The 19145-nt window shown below is 55.7% G+C and overlaps 3 protein-coding genes across 14 annotated transcripts in view; 2 read left to right on the top strand and 1 right to left on the bottom strand.

Moving 5' to 3' along the window:
* The first annotated feature begins 252 nt into the window (after positions 1-252).
* LOC102085062 (uncharacterized) lies at positions 253-18293 on the top strand. Its single transcript, XM_065041964.1, has 13 exons — positions 253-413; positions 2158-2620; positions 2859-2939; positions 3169-3347; positions 3594-3694; positions 3851-3963; positions 4507-4621; positions 12966-13049; positions 14996-15060; positions 15439-15531; positions 15633-15808; positions 15915-16018; positions 16421-18293. The coding sequence occupies exons 2-13, from the start codon at positions 2329-2331 to the stop codon at positions 16554-16556; spliced, it is 1539 nt and encodes a 512-aa protein (XP_064898036.1). The 5' UTR covers positions 253-413; positions 2158-2328; the 3' UTR covers positions 16557-18293.
* Positions 3962-10183, top strand: LOC110356755 (killer cell lectin-like receptor subfamily B member 1B allele B). Of its 2 annotated transcripts, none has more exons than XM_065042672.1 (7): positions 3962-6179; positions 6472-6690; positions 7577-7672; positions 9039-9167; positions 9368-9522; positions 9730-9845; positions 9926-10183. In XM_065042672.1, exons 1-7 carry the CDS (start codon positions 6128-6130, stop codon positions 10050-10052), a joined length of 894 nt encoding a protein of 297 aa, XP_064898744.1. In that variant the 5' UTR covers positions 3962-6127; the 3' UTR covers positions 10053-10183. The 2 variants fall into 2 exon arrangements, with proteins under 2 accessions (XP_064898744.1, XP_064898745.1); XM_065042673.1 differs by having other exon boundaries at positions 3962-6216.
* LOC110355552 (killer cell lectin-like receptor subfamily F member 1) overlaps positions 12275-19145 on the bottom strand; it is a 201229-nt gene continuing 194358 nt past the window's right edge. For 5 of the 11 annotated variants that reach the window (XM_065042670.1, XM_065042669.1, XM_065042671.1 and 2 more), the window contains 3 exons: positions 18784-18938; positions 17726-17841; positions 12275-17188 (listed from right to left, as the gene is read on the bottom strand). In XM_065042670.1, the coding sequence (XP_064898742.1) occupies positions 17065-17188; positions 17726-17841; positions 18784-18938 (395 nt within the window). In that variant the 3' untranslated portion in view covers positions 12275-17064. The remainder of the gene's footprint in view (positions 17189-17725; positions 17842-18783; positions 18939-19145) is intronic. The other 6 variants (XR_010468308.1, XR_010468304.1, XR_010468306.1 and 3 more) reach the window with 6 other exon arrangements.

Genomic DNA, 19145 nt, shown 5'->3' with positions numbered 1-19145 from the left:
AACTGGGTTGTAGTCCGTTCTTGTTACCTCGCCCACTCGAGGATGCTCCTGGGTGCAGCAAAACTTATCTTTGCACAGTTGGCTGTTTTGAGTAAGGCTCTGTTTATTAACATAACTGGTTCCACAAGGCTCTAAGCTAGACGCTTGGTGTGTGGTCAACCGTTTAACTGTTCATTCCCTCTGCCAGGGCGGGCTCTGAGAACTCCGAGGGTTTAAAAACAGGTTTCCGTCCAAAATAACGCCCCTAGACATGAAACAGCATCGCTTCGATTGGCTCTCTCGCCCGCCACTCCTCATTCTCACCTGCTGATTGGCCGGAGCGCTGGGGTTTTCAGCAGCTGGCACCGCCCTCCATCTCTTAGCAGCGGGACAGCGGCTGTGACAGGAGCGGTCTGAGGAGCTGCTGGGACCAGGTAGGGACCTCCCGTCGGTGGGAAGGGGGACGGTCCCAGCCCAGCCTGGGCGGGGGGTGCAGGAGAGGAGGGTTGGGGGCCAAGGGCTGGGCCCTGTGCTCCCTGATTCCTGTTGGTGCTGCTGGGGCACTGCAGAGGGATTGGTGCTGAAGGGCCCTGGCTGGTTGCCTTCCCCACGTTCCTCCATTTCCCACCTTTCCCTGGTGCTGGGGTGGAGAGTGGCTGCTTGTGGCTTCCCCTGTCCCCTCTGCAGGAGTTGGTGTGTGCAGGCTGAGAAGACAGAGTCAGTTTCCCAGAAGCTGTGTCTGGTTTCGGTTTCCATTGGCTCAGTTTCCTGCTTGCTCTCACTGTTCTGTTTGCTCTCACAAACATCCTTTTCCTCCAGCTCCTTTCCAGCCGCTCTTCCCCAGCCTGCAGCAACCATGGGGTTGTTGTGACCCAAGTGCAGGACTCGCACTTGGCCTTGTTGAACCTCAGACAATTGGCCTCAGCCCATCGATCCAGATCCCTCTGTAGAGCCTCCTGCCCTCCAGCAGATCAGCACTGCGACCAACTTGGTGTCACCTCTGAACTCACTGAGGGTGCACTCGATCCCCCATCCAGATCACTGATAAAGAGATTAAACAGAACTGGCCCCAATACTGAGCCCTGTGGACACCACTCGTGACTGGCCACCAACTGGATTTGGCTCCATTCACCACAGCTCTTTGGGCCCAGCTCTCCAGCCAGTTCTTTACCCGTTGCAGATACACCATCCAGGCCATGAGCTGCAGCTTCTCCAGGAGATGCTGTGGGATATGGTCTGAAAGGCTTTACTGAAGTCTTGGTTGTCTTGTATGTGCTGAGTGAAGCCACTCAGGGCAATCTGCTCCAAGATCTTCCCTGGCACCGAGGTCAGACTGACAGGCCTGTAATTCCCCAGATCCTCCTTCTGACTCTTCTTGTTGTTGGGTGTCACATTTGCCAACTGCCAGTGAACTAGGACGTCCCTAGTTAGCCAGGACTGTGGTAAAAGTGGCTTGGTGAGCACCTGCGCCAACTCCCTCAGAACTCTCAGGTGGATCCGATCTGACCCCAGAGATTGTGTGTGTCTAAGCAGTGTGGGTGCTCACCAACCATTTCCCCTTGGTTTATTTGGAGCTGCTTGCACAAGCCCACGGGAGCAGCTCTGGGTTACTCGTCCTGTCCTCGGGCAAGTGGAGCCTGTTTTGCAGTTTGCTGGTGTTGACATTTTCATGGGCAGGACAGTGAGCTTGGGCTTCAGCAGCTGAAGTGTGTGTTGGTTTCTGGTTTGATGTATGAGCCCAGGGCTATGTCAGATAAGTGGGGAAAAGTAGAAATTGCAGGCCTGTATTAGCTCCTTGCAGATCTGCCTTGCTCCCTGCCCTGACTTCAGTCTTTCTCCTAATCACCCCATGAGCAGCTTTGCTCAGGCCCCTTTCCTGCCATCACCCCCAGGATAACTGAGCTTCCAGTCCCTTGTTGACTCCAAAGGCTCAAAGTCCCACCCTAGCTTGGGGTGCTGGGGCTGGTGGTGTGATGAGCAGAGGAGGGCTCAGCAGATGTGTTGGGGGGACCCTGGACCCCTGTTCCCATGGCCGGGCCCCTGCTGGTGGTGGAGTGGGGGATGAGCGGCAGGAAGGGGATGGTCCCAGCACAGCCTGGGCAGGGGGGTGCAGGGTGGGAAGGGTTGGGGGCCAAGGGCTGGGCCTTGAGCTCACTATCTCCCTGTTTGTGTCCCCAGGTGCTGGCAACTGGCTCCAGTGTCACCGTCAGAGCAGGGACAGGGCGAGGTTGTGCTGACAGCACCTCGCTGACCCTGGTTATCATCACAGGACAGTGGCTGATACTTGAAATCAGCTGTGCCAGCTGTCTGGTAACAGAAATAAACATCCTGATCTACTGTGTTCTCATCATGTTTTCTGCGCTCTCCCAGTATGAAGGTAACAGTTGTGGTCAGAAAACTACATCTGGGCCTGGCTGGAAATCGTTTTTGCCAGTGCAGATAATGCCTTGTGTCGAAGATTCCACTACTTACAAGGAAAGAGGTTTCCCGTCTCATTTGCCTGTGGGACAAGGGGAGAAGAACAGATTCTGTGACACAGATGGGAATGTGGACGAGCCCCTGGGTCCCCAGTGTGGATGGGTGTCCCGCCACCCAGAGCTGCCTGGGCAGACAGACAAAGGGACGGGCAGAGGACGTGTGGGTGAGTGCAGGGCTGCCCCTGTGGCCTGTTGGGAGGGGACAGTGTCCTGTGGCAGTGTCACCCCACAAGGACTGGGGCTGGCAAGTGTGACGCTTCTTCCAGCTGTCTGGGGGGTGAAACAGGCTGGGGGTCCCTCCTGCCTTCCCTGGGCAGCTGGTGTGGGGGTGGTGGGGACACAGGGGCTGTGCCTGCTCTGGGACAGCAGCGTCCTCACTGCCGGTGGCTTTTCCTCCTCCAGGCGAGCGGTGCGTGCCCCGTGGAGTGTGGGTCCTGGTTCTGGTTCTGCTCCTGGTTTTGCTGCTGGCTGCTGTGCTGTCAGGTGAGGGAGCAGCGGCTGCCTGCGTCCGTCCCTGGGTGCAGAGCCGTGTGTGCCGCCGGCAGCCCAGCCGGGCTGTTCCCCTGGGGTGTCTGCTCCCTGGGGGTCCCTGGCAGCAAAGGGGGGATCCCCGTGGGGGGAGCCCGGGGCTGCCTCCTTCCCTGCCCCCCGGAGCCGTGTGCCCTGGTCCCTGGGGAGTGGAATCCTCTGAGCTTCTCCCTTCCCTCTGCAGCAGGAAGAGCTGGAGCAAGAGCGGCTGCGGTGCTGGGCTGTCCTGACGACTGGGTTGGGTACCGCAATGTCTGCTACTACCTGTCGAGCACGGAGCAGGAGGGGAGCTGGGAGTGGAGCCAGGAACGGTGCTCCTTGCTCGGGGCCTCGCTGGCTGTGCTGGAGAGGGAGTGGGAAACAGTGAGTGAGGGGCAGCTGTGGGTGTGTGGGGGTGCAGGGGGTGTGGGTTGGGTGCAGAGCTGCGGCAGAGCAGGACCAACCCGGCCAGCCGGGCTGGGGAGCTCCTGCAGAAGCTCTGGAGCTTGGCGGAGCAGCCGTTGGGTGGGAGGGAGCTGCTGCCGTCCCAGGGCCTGGGGTGGGGCTGGGACAGTGACTCGCTGGGGCGGCAGCAGCTCCTGACTCTTGGCTTCTCTCGTTCCTGCCCAGGAGTTTCTCTCACGCCTCAGGGGCAACATTGATTACTGGCTGGGGCTGCGGAGACGGGACGGGCGGCTGCAGTGGGTGAACGGCAGCAGCTTCAACCACAGGTGAGTCCCGTTGCGAGCCAGGGCCGTGGGGAGACCGTCCTGCGGTGGGACGTGGCTGCGGGGACTGTCCTTGCAGGCAGCCCTTGTCCCCTCCTGCTGCCTGAGGGGACAGCCGCTCCCCCAGGGTGCCAGCGCTGTCTGTGCTTCTTGTCGCAGGTACCTGGTGTACGACCAAGGCGAGTGTGCATTTTTGAATAGCCGTGGTGTTGTTATTTCAAGCTGCTCACAGCTCCGACCATATCTCTGCAGCAAGCCCCAAGCTATCATATGAAAGAGCGGGGGATGGAGAAAGGACCTTCTCCATGCTGGGACCTCCACAGCGTCACCTCTTCCAGCAGCACAGTGTGACCTGGGGATGTTCTTCCCTCAGCTGCAGCTCTGGATTTCTCCAGGTCTCAGTAACAACTCGCTGCCCGGTCTCAAGGAGAGGGACCTGCAGGAGGGGCAGACACCGGGGATGGTGATATCTGACTGTGTGGATTGGGAGCCTGGGTTGTACGTGGAACTGGTTTCTTTCTCCTGGGACCACTGCAGCACTCATCTTGCTTTTCTAACAATTCCCCTGAATCTGGTTTTGCACTGTGGTGATGGAGCTCGAGGTGCTGCTGCCAGATGAGATGGGCGCAGGGAGCTCGGCCCATCTCCCCAACCCTGTGCTGGGACGTGAAGTGACCTCCTGTGGCACCTGTTACTGATACAGACCCTGTTGCTGTTATTTTGCTATTTTTTTAAAATTAAAACATGGTAAATAATCATGTCTGTCCCTTCTGTTCCTCACAGTGCTTGTTGAAAGCCACTGTTCTCCCCATCAGCCCTTGTGTTCCTGCGTACGGGGGCTTGTGTGCCGCCCCCCCAGAAGCTGCTGCCGCAGGAGCCCCAGCAGCAGCTGGAAGCAGCCGTGGGCGTTGGGGACAAACCCACCTGCTGGTGGGTGAGCAGACCTCCCTGCGTCCCCCGCGAGCGGTGGCTGTGCGGGAGGGCCCCTTCCCAGTGCTCCCAGTCCGTCCATCCTTGAGCTTTCCAGTCAGGGGCAGATTCCAGCAGGGCTGGGGATGCTGTTGGGACAGTCTCAGCCCTTTTTTCTTCCTTAGCTGTGAAAACCCTATTTGTGGTGGCTTCTGCCATGGACAGAGGTTCCTCTTTCTTCTTCCCTATTTTTCTTCCCCATGACCTTTGTTTGTTTTGTTGTTATTTCCCTTCCCGTAGCACTCACATCACTTCACTTCCTCTCGACCTTTGCCCCATTCAGGCTGAGATTCCAGCTCAAAGAGAGAATCCCGCACATCAGAGCCGGGTTCAGGCTGCGGTGGGTGAAATGTGGGAGACGTAGGATCACATCCCCCTTTTTGAGGCGCCTTTTTCCCCCAGGTCAGGGTTGCTCTGGCTTTTGGGGGCTGCAGCAGCTCAATATGACCTTGATGGACGTGGCAGCTCTGACAAGCTGCCCTTCTCATCGCACCTTTTGAACCGCAGCCCCCGCTTTGTCATAAGGGACACAGCACAGTTAGCTCAGCGAGGCTGGCAGCTCTGCAGCATCTCTGGGAGCTCGGCTTTTGCTGCTTTGCCTCTGTGCAGTCAGATTAGATGCAGAAAAGCCTTTAAAACCTGCAGACCTTTAAACTAAAGTGTGTGTTGCTGGTCGAGAAGCCGCAACCCTTCCTGTGTTTGACGTTTCTCAAATAAAATTTCCTAATATATCTCCGCAGGGTTTTCTCTACCTGCTCTGGTCACAATCGAGCCCCTTCGTGTGCTCACATTGCCCAGGCTGGAAACCACTTTCCCCTAAAAAGGGATAAATACCTAATTTGGGGCTGTTTCAATAGGTCCTGACAGTTTGTTTTTTCCTCTCATTGGGGTTGAAAAATCCTCGCATGCGATTTCTTCCTCGGTGCAGAAAAAGATGAGCGAATCTTCCAAAGCAACCAGTAAACGTGTCATTTCCCACCTTTATATTTTCTATAAGTTTGGGGCTGTGTTTTCACTTTTGACCTTCCCCGCCCTCCAGTTGCTCCAGTCCCGCTTCCCAAAGGGAGCAGCTGAGTGTCTCTTGGAAATGCCTTGAAAACAAGGAACAAAGAGAAACAGCTTGATTTCTTGAGCTTTTTGGGCCATTTTCCATCTTTCCCCTCAAAGGGCTCATTTCTAACCCCTTATTTCCAGAGTCCCCCGGGTTTTTTTGGCAAAGCAGCAAAATGGTGATGTGCTTTAAACCCAGGCTGGAAAACCAGTGAAATTACAGGGAAACTGGTAAAAGTGGCGATGCTGGGATAGGTTTGGGTGGGGAGAAGCAGTGACCGAGGCAAGAAAACACCTTTCGAGCAGCTGAAGGGAGGAGATAAGGGTGGAATGGATCTGGTTTTATTTATTCCATAGGAATCCCGATTCTCGCAGTCCTGGTAGGAACATTCTGGGAGATCGCGGATCATTCTCGCCATGACACCTTATTTCTCGTGCAAAATGACCCATTTGGGCAGAGCGGAGCAAGGTCTGGAACGGCCCGTTTACCGAACTGTGGATCTTGGGTTTGTTTGTGCCTTTTTTCAATTATTCAAGGTGTCTTGTTTGGTACCTTAGAAGAATATGGCTCAACTTTGAATAGAAAAGGCTTAACGTTGTCAGGAGCTGCTTCCCTTGATGAGACAAGCACATTTTCCCTGGCTTAATTCAGCATAAACGGCGTAAAGTTTCATTTTCGGGCTGACCAGCGCATCGCATGCGCTTTCTTGCAACCTCGCTGCGCTTGCCGAGCGCTCAGAGGCTCTTACTTCTCCCCGCAGAGCTCTGGCCTGGAGAGGAACTTGCGGAGATAAACCAGAGGAGCGAAAAACCGCAGAAAAGCCGGTTTTCTCCGGGCTGGATGGGCCGCGTTGGAGCCAGAGGCACCGCTGGTGATCCTCCCGCCTCTCCCGCTATGGCCGAGGAAATTGTCTATGCTGACCTGGATATCAGGTCTGGAAGGTGCAGCAGGAAAGTGCATTCGCTTCCTCAACCTGGCAGTAAGTGCATTGAGGGTTTTTTGGGGGGATATTTACTTTCTGGCTGTGGTTGTGCTGGGAGGCTCCTGCCCCCCAAGCGGGAAGGGAAGGGCCCGTGGCTGTGGTGAGTGATGGAGGATCCCGTCTGCTCTTTGTGATTCCTTCAGTAGTTTTCTCTTGAAATGGTTTTAGGGTTTGTTTGAAATGGGGTCAGTGTTGCCCAAGTCCTACCAGGACCTTTGAAATGCTGCTTTTCTGCCCGCGGCCACCACGTTGTCCCCTTACACCTCCCTCACCCTTCCTCCTGCGCCTGCTCTGCCTGCAGCGAAGATTTAACTCCTGCTCTTTCCCCTCTGGAAGAGATCTCTGCGTGGTGACGGCATCTTCAGGCAGCATCCCACAATGTCTTTTTCTTTGCAAGAATTCCATGATTTGCACCAAACACACCCCTTTTGAGCTCAAAGGACTCTGCCAGACCCACCACCTGATGTTAAGGTGGAATCGGATCTTCCTCCCTTGCTGGTGTATTCTGAAGCAGATGACGAACCTTTGCTGGTCCAGGTGAGCTCTGGCTTTGGCCAGAAGCATCATCCTGCCCTCCCATCTTGGTCCACCTCTACCCTTGGCTTCTAGTGACTTTACAACATCCAGGAAATTCCCAATTCTTGCATATCTGGGTAGAACCAACACAACTTCATCACGCGCATCTTTTCCCCAGTGCCAGCAGGATTGGGAGGAGGGTGGCGATGGCAAAACATGGACGACCAACCAAAGCTGTAGAACAACCAGCAGCAGCACCACAGAGGGATTTTGGGGAGAAAAGAGCCCGAATCTGCGCTGCAGGTCTGGCTGGCTGGATGCGGGGCTGGGACAGGGCTTTTCTCCCAACAACTCCTTTCCCTTGCAGCATCGAGCTGTCCCCGGTGGCACCGAGCGGCTCTCTGTGCTGGCTGGACCGGGAACCTCATCCTCGGGGTGGCCCTGGTGGCGATGGGATGCTCAGGTGAGTAGATCTGTTTGTTGGCACGGGGACAACCAAAGGACAATCCAGAGAGGGGACCATCCGAAGAGAGGGTCCCTGCTCCGGGGGTGCTGGGTCAGGTGCTTGTGTAGGAGGCAAATCTGCTTTTTATGAGCTGTGGCTTTTATCAGAATTTCATAGAGTCGGTGGGTGGAGGAGACTTGGCTATTTTGGTTGGCCAGTGAGACGAAAACCACTGGAAAATTCTCAGCTGTGGCAGGGTGAGGATTTGACACCCTGTGGCCGAGCTCAGGGTCACACGCAGCCCTGTTGGAATGAGTTTTGTGCCAGGTGTGATGTTGCTGGTGGCACCTGTTGCTGCCCTGACCCACGGCACCCCCGAAGCACAGTAAGCAGCTGGAACGGAGTCTCAAATGTCTGGTGGATCTTGGTGAGGAGATCCTTCTCCAAAGGGGGAGGGGATCCAATGGATGTTGTGCTGGGAAGGGTCTTGGGTGTGGATTTGAACTTCGGGGATGGATCTGCCAAGTGTTTGGCACATGGGTATAGAGGGAAGAGCAAAGGGATGAGGCTCAGCTCCCTTTGTGGCTCCGAGAGCTGCAGAACGCAGGTGATGCTCTGAGGATGCGGGAGTGATTTGGGTACCAGCTCTGAGCCGGTGGCTTTGTGAGGATCTGCTGTCCCTGCTGTGGGGTGGAACTGGGACCAGCAATGACTGGTGATCTGATGCAACGTCTGACCAGCAACGGCTGATGGTTTGAATTTGTGTGGGCTCAGAACGGGAGAGAAACCCCAAAATGCATCTCCTGGAAGCCTTTTGTGTGCACTGCAGCTGTCTGTGATTGCGCTGTGCTGTGAGGGGTAGTCAGAAGGTGGTGCAGAGCCCCTCACCCTTGCGCCAGGCCCTCTGGGCTGCACAGATGGGGCTGGCACAGCTGGTTTGTGCACTAGAGGCCATTTCCGCAGCGGTCAGAGGCTCCCGGGCTCTCTGCAGCCGGCCGGGCTGATGGCTCCGTATCTCGTGCTCCATCTCGCGCAGGGGTGCAGGGGCCACATCCTGTTGGCAGCGCAGAGCAGCAGCGGGTGAAGGCGGTTGCAGGTGCGGAGCTGAGCTCAGAGGTGGGGACCCCGTACCCAAAACGGGGAGTCTGCTCTGGGCTGCGCCCCGAGGCTGGTTCCCACCCCCATGAGATGCTCAGATCGAGGCCTGGGCTGAGCTGAGACCACAGGAAGGGTGAGGGGGGCTGGAGGGCTCCGAGCACCCACTTTGTGTGAGGATCCAGCCCAGACGCTTCCCTGCAGCCCCCAGGGACCAGTGCACGTAGATCTCGGTGGTATCGTGCCTGGGGAGCCCGTCCCTCTCCCCTGCTCGCTCCGTCCCTTGCAGTTCTGCACCAGCAGCCGGAGAACCCAGAAAGCTGCAAAAACGGGAGCGGGAACGCAGGAGATGGCAACAGCACCCTGGAGAAGATCCGCTCAGAGCTGCGGAAAGAGCTTTGCTTGCCAAATCTGCAAGGTAACGCCAACCACAACGCATCTCCACACTGTCTGCTTTCCCAAAACCCTGCAGCACCCCCAAACTGGAGAAGCAAGTGGAGCTCAGGCCATCCCCGTGTTCCTGGGGAGCCAGCAGGACTTAAACACTTGTCCTTCTTTGGATGGGCAGGGGACAAGGTGGCTTCTTGGTGGCTGCAGATGGCACTGCCTGTCTTTCAGAGGCTGGGGGGTGCAAGATCTGCCCCGGGGGCTGGATGGCGAGTGGGACCAAGTGCTTCTGGGCTGCTGACAGGATGCGCTCGTGGAACGAGAGCCGGGGGGACTGTGCGAGTCGGGGGGCCGAGCTGCTGATGCCAGGGGACGAGGACGAGCTGGTAAAGGGACCGATGGCATCGGGGATGTGGGACGCGTCCCGGGGCTCAGCACCCACCCCTGTGCACAAACCTCTGCGGAGCCTTGGCCGGTGTCAGTGTGGGGGACACTGGTGGGGCTCGGGGCTGCGTGGGGACAGGCTGGAGCCTGTTTTGGGATGGCGATCAGTGACACATCAGTGTCACCACCTGCCCTCTCCCCCAACACAGGATATCCTAAACCGAATCATTGGGAAACCCAGCAGCTACTTCTGGATCGGCCTCTCCCGCCCCTCTCATGAGAAGGGCTGGACTTGGCTGAACGGCTCCCTCGTGGACTGGCGCCGGTGAGCGCTTGGGGTGCGATGGGTGTCGGGATGGGGGCACCCCAGGGACCCTCGTGCTGTGACACAGGATCTTCCTGCAGCTCCAGGTTCTGGCTGAGACGTTGGTCTGGAGGAAGCTGTGCGATGCTGAGGGGGAACAGCATCACGTCTCAAAGCTGCAGCTCGGGATCTCACTGGATCTGCCAGAAAGAAGGCACCCAGCTCTGAGGGGGCAGGAGGGGCACAAAATGGGCCAACAGCAGGAGAGACACCTGGGAACGGGCCAGGATCAGGCCCTCGGTGGGGGCTGTGGTACTGGCATTGCTCAACAGATCTGCACCAATTAATTATGACGTTAATTTGGCTCCGTGTGGTGTTTCCAAGCAAGTTTGCTCATGGGGAGGGGTGGAAGGAGCATCCTGCTGTACCAGAGAAGGCTCCTCGTGCACACCTGCCCTCGTACACACGCTTGTGTATGCACACCCTCGTGCACACCCTCGTGCACACCCTCGTGCACACCCTCGTGCACACCCTCGTGCACACTGTACCCATCCCTTTCTGTCCAGGGGGGAGGATTAAGAAGAAATAAAGCAATCCAAAAGTAAACACGCGGCAGGTGAACTGCTGCGAGGCAGCGCCTGGGCCAGACCCAGGGAGCGCGAACACCCAGACCCCAGTTTGCTGACCGAGGAGGGGGACAGGGGACATGGACATGGGGGTGGCTGCAAGTCTAAGCCACAGCTGCCACATCGGGGTGACGGGGAGGAGATAAGAGCATCTCCCTATAGAATAAACCTCCCAAAATAGCGCAAACCTCCCAAAGCAGTTTCCCCAGCTCAGAGCGAGCTGCGAAGCTCGGCGGGACTGCCCCATGTGCTGTGTGGTCTGAACTGGGCGCCTGGGGGTGGGTGGACTGGGAGCACTGGGAAGGGCCGTTTGCAGCAGCCCTGGTGTCACGCAGCCCCCTCGTTGCTCTCGGGGGACACGGGGAGGTTTATTCACCCTCCAGCCAGGTTGGGTTCGTCCCCAGCAGCCCCACGGCTGCTTTCGGCTGCTTCTGGGGGGATCAGGACTTGGGGGGCCCCCAGAGCCCCGTAATGCAGCCTTGGATGAGGGAACACACCCCTGTGGGACACTGGGACATCCCAAGCTCCTCCCGCCTGGAGCGATTCCTCCCACAATCAAAACAGGAGCTTTGTGCCAAAGAGAAGAGAAAGAAGAGAAGAGAAGAGAAGAGAAGAGAAGAAGAGAAGAGAAGAGAAGAGAAGAGAAGAGAAGAGAAGAGAAGAGAAGAGAAGAGAAGAGAAGAGAAGAGAAGAGAAGAGAAGAGAAGAGAAGAGAAGAGAAGAGAAGAGAAGAGAAGAGAAGAGAAGAGAAGAGAAGAGAAGAGAAGAAGAAACCAGCATCTTTATCAGGTACAACCCCCCCTCCCCAGCACCACTTGTGCTTTCTTGACGATTTCTCTGCAATTCTGATGTGGGTGGGGGAAATTTGGTATCACCATCCCACTGCTGAGCCTATAAATAGTTGTGTTTGCTGCCTTTGGCACCAGCAGTGGTTTGGTGACGTGTTTGCCGGCCATTCTTCATGCTGACTGTGGAACGAAACCATGTACTTCACAAGGGGAGAGGCCTTGGCGGGGGAACCGGCAGATATTCATGTGTAGGGAGGGCAGGTGGGATCTGTCGCCTGGAAATCCCCCGTGTCGCTCTCCTGGCTGGTGGGTACAGAAATGCTGACGACGGGCAGCGAGAGCTGCGTGCGGGGATGTTTTTGAGCTGATGCCGTCCCCGCTGCCCACACTCCCCTGCGGTTTCTTTTCCTGCTGGAATTTATGGCAGCCGCTGGTTTAATCCAGAAAATGAGTGTGAGCGTATTTACTAAGGTCGGTGCGGAGGAGCTGGGGGAAGGAAAAAGCTGCGAAGGGGGAAGATCCATCTCTGGCTCCATCCCCTCTTTTCCCCCGGGCGGAGGACACAGCGGCACCGCCTGCAGCTCCCGCTGGGGCCGGAGGGAGCAGGGGAAGGTCAGTAGCTTTAAATCCTGCAGCTCAATTGTCTTTGAGCCGACCTGCTTTGTTTTGATGCTGTCGCAGCATTTCCTCTGGTCTTTATTTCCACTCGGAGGCCACTCTGAAGCCGAGTATTCCCCTGTGTTTCTATTTGTGGCCGGAGACAAGAGACGCCCACCCGTTGCCACCTGGGCAGGACAATCCAAGGGAGCCCAACCCGCCCCACCTGCTGCTGGGGCATCGCAGCGTGGGCTGAAAAGCTTGGAGTGGGTTGTAAGGGAGCTGAGAGCTGAAATTTGGGGCTTCCAGACATTTGCCCCCCCCGGCCTTCCCTGGGACCAAGCGGTGAATTACGGAGCACGAGCTGGGTAAAAACCTGAAGGAAAGAGGTTTGGCCTTGAGCCTAATTCTTTGTTATGTTGAGAGAAATTCTTGGCTTGATAAATATTTACACAGTTTTATTGAAATCATGCCATTGTGGCTTGTGCCCTTATCTGGCCTCATTCCTTGGAGCGGTGCATTACAACATGGAAAAAACCCAGTTTTTCGAGGTCTTCAGTCATCACATCAGCAGCAGAACCGCAATCGGTGCTGAATCTCGTCCCGGCAACCACGGGACTTGCTCCTGCTGTACCCACAGGGTCCAGCCCTGGGGCCTCTCGTAGCTTTGCCCCCATTCTGCAGGTCCTGGTGGAGCCCGACCTGGGTTTGGAACGCGGAGCTTCCCGGGTCTCCCTTTGGGAGACAGAGGAGGGTGGGAGACGTTCACTGAGAAAACAAACCAGAAACAGCGATAAGAAAAGGCTCCTAAGGGGCGGTGCTGACCAGAGGAGTGGGGACCGCAGGGAGCACCTGGGGGGGCGGCTCTCGGCACCGACTCGGTGTCGGTTCTCAGACGCTTCTGCTTGTTTCCATTTGCTGGATTCTTGCTCCCGTCCTACAGGTCGCAGATACGTTTGGGTTGGGGAGCAGAGAGCGTCCCTGCGTGGGTTTAAACCCTCAGCCGGCTGGAGGCTGTGGGTGGGGAGGGGAAACACGCAGTTATTTCTCCACGTGGAGAAAAGAACTGGCAGTGGAAGTTGGCTTCCCTTTCCTCTTATCTCATCTCATATCTCTCTCTCCTCTCCCAGCAGCTCCTGGAAGCTGGAAACTGAAGCTGCTTTGGACCAAGGAGGCGGCCCAGAAAAGCCCATTTTCCGCTCAGCATGCACAGGGTGAGTTGGAGCCTGCGGAGCAGTGACATTTCCTTTCTGTTTTCCCAGTTAAAGGGTTTTTCTCTTGCTGCAGCACCATTCGGGTGCTGTCAGACAAGGGACTCACTCCTGTTTGCTGCAGGGATTCTTTGTCCCTTGGGCACCAGACAAAAGTGCCTTTATTTCCATGAGCCACTGGCCATAGTTTCCTCCTACTGAGGTCACGACCTAGAACAACGTTCTCCTTTAATATTTTAGACAGGCTTTTTGGGACACAAAAGTATGTTATTTCCCACAAGTATTTGGGGTTATTTCCTGATGATTTGGTTTCTCCACTGTTCCTCACTTGGTGCTTTTGCTCCTCTTGCCCCATCACCTGCTGTTTGCCCCCAAACTCACCGCACTGCAGCGGGAATCATTTGGTGCTGGGGGCAGCAGCAAAATGCTGCATCACTTAGACCCTGTTCGAGATCAGATGTTTGAGGATTAAAACCAAATCCAATTCTTACCTTTGCAAACTGGTGAAGGTTGTTCTCACCTGGAAAATATTGGCTGCAAACAGAGGAAGATCCAAAGGGCAGGTGGAGATAACGTGTTTACAGTGCTGACATCAAACAGGAACAGATGGCAGGGTTGGTTTGAATAAACACAGAAGCTCTTTGTTCTTGGAGCTGCAGCTGCCTGTGGCTTCGAGGGCTCATCCATAACAGCATCTCCAGCTTTTCCTGTTGCATGTTTTTCTGTTTAAGGTTTTTCTTGTGAATATTCTGCAAATATCTCCTGGGGTTTTGCTGTTCAGCTCAATGTCACTATGGGCTCTGGGAAAAGGCCACGGCCAGGGAAAGGGCAGAAAGTCAAAGAACTTGGAGAAACAGTTAATAAGAACAACTGTTGAGATTTAATTGCAAGGCGACAATAAACCACGGCACTACCCCCTTTCTCCTTAGACAGGGGCCTCAGGGCCATGGTTGAAGAGAGAGAGACCTCGCGCCGTCCCTCTGATACAGGGCATACGACGCTTATGGGATGGAAAACTGCGTCGGTCAGTTTTAGTCACCGGTTCCGTCTGCCCCTCCTTGCACATTCGCCCCTCTCATGATGGAACGTGCGAAATCTTATCAGTATTATTGGCTGTCATGGCAATAAATCTGAACATGAGCTTCTTCAGCACCGCGTTGGCCACTGTGCTCACAGTGCCTGAGAACTCAGAGTGAACGGACTGAGCGTGGAACGAACAGCAGAAAAGGAGCTTTTAGACAGAAGTGCTGCGAGTGCAGCACCGAGGTTTGGAGGGGATGATGAGTTTTGGTTGGTGGTTGTTGTTTTATTATCATTATTATGATTTTGTTAATTGTTTCTTTCAGTGACAGCAGGAGCGCCCTGGCAAAGCCCCGGATGGAGCAGGACCGGCGGAGCTGAGGGACACGCTTGTCCCCAGAGGGTCCATCTGTCCCCTCCGCAGCACCAGGGATGGCAGAAGCTCTTAGTGATGCAGGTACCTGAGCACCAGCCCCTTTCCCAGAGGCTTTAAAGCCGCCCTGGGGACGAGCGGGTGGTTTCTGTGCTGGGGACGCGGCTCAGATGGGTTTGAAGGACCATCCAGCAGCACGTGGGGTGACCTGAGGGTCCTGGTGCTGAAAACACCTTGTAGCTGAAGAAATGGGGACAGAATTGAGACAAAACCTCCCCAGGGCAAACAGGGCTGGCAGGAGCTGGTGAAATCAAGGCTGGTTTGGAAAAACAAAGTGAATAATGTTTTTTTGAAGGCAGAAATCATGTTTTCCTTCCTGCTGCGCATGTAAACCAGCTGGAGGAGAAATGATGCTTTTCCCTTTTGCTGTCTCATGAGGAAGACAGGCAACAGTAGTAATTTCCTACTGAATAATGTCACAGCATCGGCAGTAACTCTTTACATTCTATGGGCTTCTTGCTTTGGCACAGGTGAAGACCCGACGGCTGTAACGATGCTGCCGCAGCAGAGAGCAGAGCCAAGGACCAGTGAGCACCAGCCCTGCCATGGGGACCTTGGGAGGTTGTGGTTGGGCTGAGTGTGACACGGGCAGCTAAAATTTAGGTTAAAATAGCTGGGGAGAGGGGCAGGAGGATGCAAGTAAAGCTATTTGCAAGCTGCGGGAGGCACAGGGTGGCCCAAATGGTGGGTCTGGGGGATGGTGCCCATCTCTTGTGATTGTGGTGGGATGGAGAGGATTCAGTGAGGTCAGACAGCCCTAAAAATCCCTGAGACCTTTGAAAGCACTGGGATGCACCCCTGAACTGAGCCTGCACCCCACTGTACCCCCCACGTGCTTTGTGGCCGGATTTAAAGGCGCTGAAGGCCGCTGAGTGGGGAACACAAGAGCTGCGGGAGCTAGGGCTGCTCTTTGTGATCTTCCATGTGGTTTGTACCCAGGTTTTAGCCTTAAGTGCATTAAGGATCAAAAGGTCCCCATCGGGGTCACCGTGGTCGTAGCCGCGTTGCTCCTCACCATCATCGCGCTGGCGGGTAAGTGGCTGAGGATGGAGGTGCCGACCCCCAAAGTCTTCTCCTCCCCTGGAGAAAACCCACCGGGTTGAGTCACCAGGACGTATTCTGCTCCTTTCCAGTTAAGAAATGCCCGTCCTGCCCCTCTCACGTCCTTCCCAGCTGCCTGAACAATGGCATTGGATACGGGGAAAAGTGCTTTTACTTCATTGAGGACGAAGCGGAGTGGAACAGGAGTCGAATCGTGTGCGTTTCTCTGGGGGCGCATTTGGCCACCATCGACAGCTGGGAGGAGCTGGTAAACAGGACATTCCTGAGAAACGGTGTTTCCGAGTCGATTTGAGGTTCCCATGGAGGGTGTAACATGAACATACATCTCTGATGTTGATTTTTTCCCACCCTAGCGTTTCCTCTTGCGCTATGGGCGCTCCTTGCACTACTGGTTGGGTCTCCAAAGGGAAGAGTCTGGACCTTGGAAATGGGTCAACGGGTCTCTCTTCAACAACTGGTACGTCCCATCTTCTTCTGGAGAACAAAACCATGTCCTGGGCTGGGCTGGGGACTGAATGCCAGAAGACACATATATATTATATATATATATAAATTTAATGAGTTGAGAGCAATTAAGCACGACTTTTCTTGCTTGAGCTGAAGCGCTTGGACCAGAGTCTGTGGGTCCGTGGGATGCAGATGCTGGCGGGGGTTGAGGGATGAACCCTCCCGGGGTCACACAACCGACACTATTCCCTCCTTTGTGGAGGGGACGTGGGTTTTGTTCTCGTGGGGCATTTTTTGTGCTGGGAAGGTGTTCCTGCTCCCTGCGGCGCTGTTTCCCGCCTGGAAGATGCTCAGCCGCCGACCTGAGGCCAACAGCAACACCACTGAGTTTTCCTTTTGCTCTTTGATGCAGGTTTGATGTCCGGGGAAAGGGACAATGTGCCTATATCAACCAGGACGGGGTCAGCAGCGACTGGTGCTCCCAGACGAAATTCTCTGTCTGCAGCCACCAGCAAAACCGGCCCAGCGCCATTCAGAAGGATTCATAAACCCTCCCCAATTTCACCTGAAATTTCCCCCTCGGCAGAGGGGATCAACCACAAGCTGCTATTAACCCTCCACGACGTGTTAGCAATGGTGCAAATTCATTTTGGTTTTAGGTTACAAAAGCAGAAACGCCTCACAACGCTGACACAAAGCTGAGACCAAAGAATCCTCACTCGGGTTTGACCACAAGTGTCTTTCCAGCGTTTGCAGCTGCGGGGACACTCGGGGACACTCGAGGGGTTTGGAAAACTCCCCGCTCTGCCGCTGCCGCCCCATGGAGCTCAGTCCCGCTGGTTTTCCCGTCCTCGGTGTTGTGTGTGTTGGTTTTGGTTTTGGTTTTGGTTTGGTTTTATCTGGGTTTGGAGGATCTGGAGGCAATGGGCAGAAATACAAAGTGGAGACCCCGACCTCAGCAAGGAGCCCCAACCGCTGCTCTGGGATGTGTTTTGGCGTCCCGGTGAATTACCCAGCGCTGCGTTTGTCCTGGTTTTCCTGGTCATTTCCTCCGGCTTAAATCTCGGTGGCTTTTTTCTGGCAAACCCACTGCAGTGGAGCGCTGCAGATGTGGGAACGCAGCTGCCCCCCCCGAATCGCGGCACAAGCCTTCGCCTGGACGGGACCCAGCACCGGAGACCTGGGGAGCACCGGGACGGCCATCAGCCTGGCGCCGTGCGTCGCGCGCTGTGTGTTCAGTTACAATAGTTATCTCATTACAGTGTTTTCCTCCCACAACCTGAACCGGCACAGCCGCTGTCAGCTCAGCTGATGGTACCACCCTCTTGTTTTTCCAACTGTTGGGGAAGCAGAACTATCGGTAATCCCGTGCTCACCCCAAAAGATAATTACCCCTCCCCACACCCCCATGTGTGTACTAACAAATATTAGCTCGGTCGGATCGATTGCAATTTGCACATTATTGCACTTTGCATTTGGGTATATAATAGGAATAAGGGTTTAATTGCTTTTTCCCCTCTCTTCTCCCTGTTTCGCAGCTGGGCTGCAGAGAACAAACCCGTGTTGCTCTGGTTTCTCTGTGCTCCTATGAGCGTTGCTGCTGCCTCCAGGGGGATTTTGGGGGCAGCCGGGTCTGTGCTGAGCATCGCGCTGGAAACATTTCCCCTGGGCCGGGGCTGTTGGAACCTGCTCGTGAACCGGAGCGAGGGGCACTCACAGGGCTGCTTGTAACGCGGATCCGTCCCACCAGCTCCACTCCTGCCCGCGCGTCTGGTCGATGCTCAGCCCCATCCAGGCTCCGGAGCTGGTTCTGGTCATCTCCCCGATGAAAGCCTGGGAGAGAAGAAGAGACTCAGAGGTGATCGCATGGCAAAGAGACCTGATCCTGCCCATGAGGCTCTGGTCTGGGATGGGCCCGGCACATCCCGGTTGCTGACTGGGGCTAGAGGGGTTGGTGGGTGCTTTGGAAGAGATGGGAGTGTGGTCTGGAGATGACGGGCAGGGCTGGAGACATTCACACCCGATCCTGTGTGATCTGCTCTGGTGACCCTGTGTTAGCAGGTGGGTTGGAATGGATGATCTCCAGAGGTCCCTTCAACCCAACCAGCCTGGGACTCTGTGTATGATTCGGTGAAGCAGGTTTTTTTTGGGGTGACAGAGGAGCCTGGAATCTCATATATGGGGCAACATGTATTTGCCCTTTTTCCTTAACCTCACCTAAGTTCTGATTTATGTTTTGAGGCTCTTTTTCCCCCTGAAATAATAGAATCATTTTGGTTGGAAAACACTTGCAAGATCATTGAGTCCTACCGTTCCCCCACCACTAGCACTGCCCCATGTCCTGAGAACCTCATGTCCGTCTGTCCAGCCCTCCAGGGATGGTGACTCCAGCACTGCCCTGGGCAGCCTGTTCAATGCCCCACAGCCCTTTGGGGAAGAAATTGTTCCCAGATCCAACCTCAACCTCCCCTGGCGCAACTTGAGGCCGTTTCCTCTGCTCCTGGCGCTTGTTCCTGGGGAGCAGAGCCCGACCCCCCTGGCTCCAAGCTCCTTTCAGGCAGTTCAGAGATCAGAAGGTCTCCCCTCAGCTCCTGTTCTCCAGCTGAACCCCCAGGTGCCTCATCCTGACCCATCACACTGGTTGTGTGGGCTCGGGCGCTTTGCCAGCCAGGAAGGAGAAAGCTCAACCACAACGTGGCTTTTTGCCAAAAGAAAAGCTTTAAAAAAGCTAAAAGCAGAGGTGTTGCTTGGGCCCTTCCCGCCGCAGTTACGCACCTTCTCCTCCGCGCTCTCCAGCACCACCAGCTGAGATCGCTGGTACCCGCAGTTCTCCGCCGCCTCCTCCCAGGTGCTGGTTTTTGTGGACACCCAGTAGCACTTGGCTGCGAACGGCTGCCAGCCGGCGGGACAGAGCCGGCAAGCCGAGGCGCCTGCGGCAGAGGATGAGTGTGAGCGCTGCTTCAGCCCCTGGGCACCGCGGGGCGAGGGGCAGGGCTGGGGGCACCGGGCTCTTGCACCCCCCTTGGGACACTTGAGGCTTTTCCTGCCCTTTGAGCCCTTCCAGGTGCATTTTTGGGGAATGTGGACTCTGCCCGTGCTGGAAAAATGTCCCTTGGTAATGGGGGAAAAGCAAGAGA

This window comes from Columba livia, chromosome 27, assembly GCF_036013475.1.
Source record: "Columba livia isolate bColLiv1 breed racing homer chromosome 27, bColLiv1.pat.W.v2, whole genome shotgun sequence".
NCBI classification, from domain to species: domain Eukaryota; kingdom Metazoa; phylum Chordata; class Aves; order Columbiformes; family Columbidae; genus Columba; species Columba livia.
The sequence above is the reverse complement of the archived record's forward strand: the minus strand, read 5'-3'. Positions and strand labels throughout refer to the sequence as shown.